Genomic DNA, 7,500 nt, shown 5'->3' with positions numbered 1-7,500 from the left:
GCCCTTTCTTTCATTGATTTAATCATTTTATGAATGGATCTTCTCATCAGTGCCTGGTGATGGGACCATCTCCATCATTGGCACAGTGGTTGTTCTCGCTGTTGTGATCGTCATCATCCTTGCTGCCATCAGCTGTTACAAAAAGAAGAAAGGTGAGGAACTCTAAAGGATTTTTTTACATTTACATTTTAGGTGTTAAGTTGATGCTGTTATACAGAGGAGTGGCTCACTGTACACTGAGTGTTATACAGAGTGGCTTACTGTACACTGAGTGTTATACAGAGTGGCTTACTGTACACTGAGTGTTATAGAGAGTGGCTTACTGTACACTGAGTGTTATACAGAGTGTCTTACTGTACACTGAGTGTTATACAGAGTGGCTTATTGTACACTGAGTGTTACACAGAGTGGCTTACTGTACACTGAGTGTTATACAGAGTGGCTTACTGTACACTGAGTGTTACACAGAGGAGTGGCTTACTGTACACTGAGTGTTATACAGAGTGGCTTACTGTACACTGAGTGTTACACAGAGTGGCTTACTGTACACTGAGTGTTACACAGAGTGGCTTACTATACACTGAGTGTTACACAGAGTGGCTTACTGTACACTGAGTGTTACACAGAGTGGCTTACTGTACACTGAGTGTTACACAGAGTGGCTTACTGTACACTGAGTGTTACACAGAGTGGCTTACTGTACACTGAGTGTTATACAGAGTGGCTTACTATACAATGAGTGTTACACAGAGTGGCTTACTGTACACTGAGTGTTACTGTTACTGAGACGTTACTTTTTTAAATCTCGTTTGAATTGTGCTACGGGGTACACATGTACACATGTACACATGTACACATGTACACATGTACAATTTTGTCAATTTAAAAGAGAACTCTGCAAGTCAATAAAGTGGCAGTTTGTCCTGAAACTGAAACGTAAGGTTTAGTTTTGTCAATCGACTACATCTCTCGTGTCGCACAACACGTCACACCATCAACAACATGGAGTGGCGGGAGAGACGTCACTTATGCCAATGTTTGTGTGTCGTCTTTGTGATTTATAACTTATAGTGCCACAGTTTTACCACAAACTGTGACTTTCTTCACTTGTAAAGTTATCTTTTACATTGGCAAACATGAAACCCCCGTGGCACAACTCAAACGGGATAAAAAAGAAAAACGTCTCTCTCTGTCCACCACCATTCATATTGTTTCAGATGCTGGTGCACAGAGAGAAAGGCAGGAAGTGACGTTCACTTTGGCTCTCTATAATTGGGGAGAAAATGTGGTAAATGTGGGGGGGGGGGGGTCTGTTATTTACAACTGTGACAACTTGAGTCATTTAGTCTTTTCTCTTTATTTCAGACAAAGAGCCTCCATCTTGTAAGTAGAATGTGGTTTTACTTGATGTTCATCTGATGTGACTTACACTCTTCTTATACATCAGTGATAACTTGTCTACCTGGCTGCATTTTATAGCTACTGTTGAGAAAGCTTTCTAGGTATTGATATTATGCAAATTAACTTTTCAGGACTTCTTCCTCCAGCATTGTCTGTTTATTAAAAAAAAGTGATGATAGTGTGTTTCTGACCTTCAGCTTCAGCTTCTGAAATCGGCACCGAGCTCTCAAAACTGAAACCAGATGCCTGATTGCCAAACGGATGAAGTTACACACAGTAAGTGATTTTCTGTTTGCAGACAAAGAGGTGATTTGTGCACTATTCACATCTGAACTGAACAAAGTTGACTTACATTTGATCCAACGGAACATTATTTGGATGTTATAATTTTATCATTTCACTGCAAGTCAGAAGGACAGATGTGATATTATGACATCCTCACTGCTGTCATCAGTGTGTGTGTGTGTGTGTGTGTGTGCGCATGTGTGTGTGTCTGTCTCTTGTGTGTGTTTGTGTGTGCATGTGTGTGCCTGTCTGTCTTTTGTGTGTGCCTGTCTGTCTCTTGTGTGTGTGTGTGTGTGTGTGTGTGTGTGTGTGTCTTGTGTGTGTATGTGTGCATCACTGATGATGTCACAATGCCTCTGACATCACTGATGATGTCACAATTTATGACATCACTGATGACATCATCACTGGGACTTTGTGGGTGTGTGTGAGGGAATTTATGACATCACTGATGATGTCATCAGTGGGACAGACAGAGAAACAAACAAACAAACAAACAGACAGACAGAGCCCCAGCTCCCTTTAGATAGTAGGCAAATTAAGTCATCAATGGTTTACTAATCCACAATATTTGATCATATCTGACTAATGAACTTCAGGTAATGATTTGATGTAGGTTATGTGTTGCTGAAGTATTTTATACGCTATCTCATTATTATTTCTGTCTCTTTAGGGATCAATTGTGCACTGGAGTCAGAAGAGGCGCTGTCACTTTCACCCTTCTGTCTTTAAACTGGGAATAAGTGAGTTATTAATCATTCATGAATCATTGGGAAGTTTCAGATGACAAAACAGTTCAGTAATCCAGTGCACATACAGACAAACAACAGGAGCATCATACGTATTTAAATAGCTGATTACTGATTGGGTTTTAAGACGCGAAATTAAAATGAAAAAGCATTTCCTTCATAAAAAATAAATGGAAAATGGAAACCCTCCTAAACCATTTACAACAGGGGTGTCAAACATGCGGCCCAGGGGCAAGAACCGTTCCACCAGAGGGTCCAATCTGGTCCACAGGAGGACTTTGCAATTTGTGAAAATGCAATGTGATGCACTTGTGAAGGCTAAGAGGTGCCAGGTTTCAGGAGCAACTTAAAGATCTATTCATGCTTTCTGTATTCATCACTAAATGGTTTTAAATGGTATTATGGTAAACTATTTTCATTAACCTTGGCCTTGAATATAGAGAATTGTAGAGTTGCCATCAATTGTAATGCACAATTACAGACAGTAGATTTGATCATCTGTTTGATGGTAGCTGAGATAACCCTATGTGAAAACATGTTCTTAAAATGTACCTGTAATTCTTTACACTAAAATAAATAGGGATTATATATATATATTTTAGGTTATTATGCATTGATTTTCTTTGTTTGGCCCACTTGTGACCAAATTGGCTCACATGTGGCCCGTGAACTAAAATTAATGTGACACCCGTGATTTACAACGTACAGAACGTTTTGCCGTAAAATGAGATTTCCACCATTTAGTTCCTGTAATAAAATGTCAGCTCACATGGTGGTAAAATACATTAGGGCGGCTATTGAGGTTTTTAACACCTCTGATCACTAAAGAGCAACTTTTTGCTGATGGAAAATTTGCTTTAAGAAAGAATTGGCAATACATTTAAGGGAAGGAATGTGAGACACATGGGTTGATTGGGCTTTGATTTCTAAGTTTGAATATTAATTTGACACAAAACGATAGTTATTGTTGTAGTTATAAACATACAGTGTGATTTTATTGGAAAGGTTTTCCCTGGAATTATGCCATGCTGGAATTTCAAGTTGATAATACAAACGCAATAATACACACGCGCACGCACGCACGCACAAACTGCTTATTTATGATGGCACGGTGGCTCAGTGGTTAACACTGTTGCCTCACAGCAAGAAGGTCCCGGGTTCGAACCCCGGTCCGTCCCAGGTCCTTTCTGTGTGGAATTTGCATGTTCTCCCCGTGTCCGTGTGGGTTTTCTCCGGGTGCTCCGGTTTCCTCCCACCATCAAAGACATGTATGTTAGGGTTAATACTCCTGTCAGTGCCCCTGACCAAGGTACTGGCAAAAGAACTGGAGTTGGTCCCCGGGCACTGCACAGTGGCTGCCCACTGCTCCTAGTTCTAGGAAGGTTCCTAGTAGAAGATGGGTCAAATGCAGAGGATGAATTTCCCCAAGGGGAAAAATAAAGGTTAACTTAACTTAACTTAACTTAAAAAGATGTCACTCTGAGATTTATTTTTCCAGTTATGTAAATATTTTTCTGGTATAGTTTTTTATGCAGTTTGGTAAAATCTACAGCTCTTGTTGAATTGTATTCTCCCATGCAAAAACAAATTTGTATATTTGATGTTTTGCTGAATTACAGCAAAATGATCTGTCATTTAAACATGTTGACGTGCCTTAATTTAAAGTACGTTGTGATGTGGGAGTTTTTTCTCTTTAGATACTGTACTGTACATACTGAATAGAAATGCTTAATAAGTTATGCTCTGATTTTACTGTAGGCTAGATTCATTTAGGGATGTGGTATTTTGGCTCTTTGTAGAGTTTCTGAACATGTAGAGGATGATTCAGGATCCTCACAACATGTTCTGGTTTGGATTACTGAAATTAATGTCCAATTAAATTGCACTGCTGATGCATTCCTTTTGTACCGCTGTTTGGCTTTTCAATAAAGTCCCAATAGACCAAAAGTCTGGTTTGTGTGTTTGTTTGTTTGTTTGTTTGTTTAAATGCCAAGTATCATTTTCCTTATATATGTGTGACTATAATATGAATGTTGCAGCAGGAGAACCCACTGTTGCTACTGAGACTTACATGTCATGAATGTCGTTCTGACGTTGGTGTTTGATTGTAAAGACACTGAATGACAAAAAGGGTCAAATGTGATACACTATTCATTTGACTTCCTTTTAGCTTTTCTAGTTTATTTGTGTATTTGTGGATCATAGTTGTATAACCTAAAAAGGATTGATTCATGCATTCAAAGAATATCATACATGTCTTTTTTTTATTTCAGTATAGTGGCTCTATTGAATAACACCAAATGAACATTCAGATACCTCGATGAAAACACAAACGTTGGCTAATGTTCTTCATTGTTGTTTTAGTGCTCTTGTGTGTTTCTGCTCTCTTATATATTTATCACGTGTTGCTTTTCCTTATATTTGATGTCCTGTGGAGCCTCCTGGCCTAAGAAGTTCACACGAGTGTTACTTGTGCAACCAGAGTGACAATAAACATTTAGAATGATGAATCTTGAACTCTTCCAGAGAGCACAGTCACATAATGATGATCATCGATCATCATTATGTGACTAACATCGATCATTTAGAGACCAACAGAAAGTCACATGACATCCTCATCAGTTCATTAGCCTTTGTCACTTCCCACCCAATTCACCAATTTTGTCTAAAATGCAGGAAGTAACACAGGTGCAAAAAAAAAGTAACAAGGGCCCAGCACTGGATCACCAAATGGATTGGAAGCTGAAAATCCTCATTAATGTTCTGATTGCAGCTGTGTTACTTCCTGCGTTTTAAACACAAAATGGGTGAATTGGGTGGGAAGTGAAAAAGGCTAAATTCAGAGGGGGATACATCATCTGTCCAGAGGTGGCGCTGTCACACTGCTGAGTCCTCTGTATATAAACTCAATTACGGTATAAACTTTTTTTAATTAACATTTATACAATGTTGATGATGAAGACACTGATGAGGATGTCACATGACTATAACTGAAGTCAGTGTGGACTGGTTCTCTCTAGAGATGTGCTGGCAACCTCCCTGTGTGTTATATATGGACACACTTTTAAGCTGTTGTCATAGTACCTCAGCTGCTTTTCTGTTCATGTGACAAATTACACATCTCTGAGCTACATCCAGGGATCATATATTTCCCAATTAAATTATATGAGTGTGGATATTTGTAAAAAAAAAAAAAAGTCACACACACACACACACACACACACACACACACACACACACACACACACTTAAGGGTCAACTAATGGGCTTTAGAGGTATGTTTGTTTTATTGGCTTCAAGATGTTTCCCCGTTCAAAAACAGTAAGTCACAGAATCAATGGTTGTCTTCCATACAAATAATTTCATGGGGATAAAACTGTCCTACACTGGCCAACATTGACCAAAATCTCATGTTGTGTAGTCGAAGCTATCACAGTGTGACACTGAAATTCCTTCTTTTGAGTCTGAGTAACCTACAGCTGGTGCTGTAGCGCCCTCTTGTGACCAACTGAACAAGCTCAAGCTGGAACCAAGTTTCACCATATGCAGTGTGTGGAAAAACATCTCGGAGCAATATGAAGTAAACGATGGAACACAAAATGCAAGGTTGCCATTTTCAGTTCCATTTAGCACCATTTAGCTAGTGGTTTGAGAAACGCACGCACGCACGCACGCACGCGCGCACGCGCACGCGCACACACACACACACACACACACACACACACACACACACACACACACACACACACACACACACACACACACACACACACACACACACACACACACACAGGGTAATTGCATAACCCTAACCGTAACCCTACACCAAGCGAAGCCTGAATTACCAGACTCATCAGGTGATTTCCTAGAAACCGTATAGATGGAGTTACTCTATCTGTCCACAGGTGGCGCTGTAACACTGCTCATCTCTTCTCCCGCCCCCTTTTTCTGAAGAATTAAACATACAGACAACCAGCTGATACATTACAGACATAACATACATGTGGAATGTATAGGACATAGGTACAATTCAAGATGATAGTGTGAACACTGCTCATCTCTCACTGTGTGGATCTGACTGCTATGAGAGCATTGATTCAAGTGATTCTCATCAACAGTTTGTCACTTGGTGATCTGTCTCAGACACAGAGCAGCAGGCAGAGATCCAACAAAACACACAGTTCACCATGTTGACTTTGACTTTATTATTGTAATTCATGCTCGCAGTAAAAGGCAGAAATGAGCGAGGAGGAGGGGGAGGAGGAGGAAGACGACAGCTAGACACTCTGTACCAGAGGTAACAACCTAAATCATTCAACTCTACCTAGTAACAGCCTTTCTGAATTTCCATTGGTCAGAATGTGTCTGTTGTAACCGCCCCGTTGTGACTGCGCTCTCCTGTCCTGATCCAGACGACTTTAGTAAAGGAGACGATCTGCGGACCAGAGAGAAGAAGACTGATGTTCTTCAGCTGTTAGTCTACAGAACTACAACAAAACAACATGAAGACGTTCATTTTGTCGCTCATCCTCTTCTGTCCCGTTGCATCTCCAGGTAAGATCACATTTAAAATCTTTCCTTTAAATAGACTATCTTCACTTTGATATAGTCTAAACTGTGTAGGCTGCATAATCTGCGTTGTTTTTGCTTTGTTAAATGTAGGCCTCGTGTTGGTTAAGTCGTGAATAAGTTTTGATTTAATCTGTTGTGTTATAGGCTAGCTATTTAAATGGATGTGAATATTAGAATATAGCCTACTGTAAATGTTCTATAGCATGTTGATTCATTTAACAAGAGGCACAGAGACACTTACCACCAGCAGAGTTACATCCTCAAGTCATTAGTCTATTTTTAATTATTTTTCCTAAACCAATAAAAGCCATTGGGGGGCGCTGTGTTCATAGATATTAATGTAAGCAGAACCCACACAGCCTCCTTTTATACCTGGATATGTTGGAATATTAGATCACACTGATAGTGATGCAATAAAAACATGTAAAATGTTGATCAGTAATGTGAGTTTACATTTCAGTCTAATATCTCATAGTGAGGAGTGATCTACTAA

General features: G+C 39.7%; 2 protein-coding genes across 3 annotated transcripts in view; both read left to right on the top strand.

Moving 5' to 3' along the window:
- The window catches only part of LOC310795846 (major histocompatibility complex class I-related gene protein-like), an 8,301-nt gene extending 5,805 nt beyond the window's left edge, over positions 1-2,496 (top strand). The window contains exons 5-8 of the mRNA XM_083657938.1: positions 51-152; positions 1,366-1,383; positions 1,599-1,677; positions 2,360-2,496. Coding sequence (XP_083514064.1) covers positions 51-152; positions 1,366-1,383; positions 1,599-1,651 — 173 coding nt within the window. The 3' untranslated portion in view covers positions 1,652-1,677; positions 2,360-2,496. The remainder of the gene's footprint in view (positions 1-50; positions 153-1,365; positions 1,384-1,598; positions 1,678-2,359) is intronic.
- A 4,372-nt stretch (positions 2,497-6,868) lies between these two features.
- LOC310795843 (major histocompatibility complex class I-related gene protein-like) overlaps positions 6,869-7,500 on the top strand; it is an 11,774-nt gene continuing 11,142 nt past the window's right edge. For both annotated transcript variants that reach the window (XM_083657931.1, XM_083657930.1), the window contains exon 1: positions 6,869-6,989. In XM_083657931.1, the coding sequence (XP_083514057.1) occupies positions 6,938-6,989 (52 nt within the window). In that variant the 5' untranslated portion in view covers positions 6,869-6,937. The remainder of the gene's footprint in view (positions 6,990-7,500) is intronic.

The sequence above is a fragment of the Poromitra crassiceps genome (genome assembly GCF_964638095.1).
Source record: "Poromitra crassiceps genome assembly, chromosome: 21".
NCBI classification, from domain to species: Eukaryota; Metazoa; Chordata; class Actinopteri; order Beryciformes; family Melamphaidae; genus Poromitra; species Poromitra crassiceps.
The sequence above is the reverse complement of the archived record's forward strand: the minus strand, read 5'-3'. Positions and strand labels throughout refer to the sequence as shown.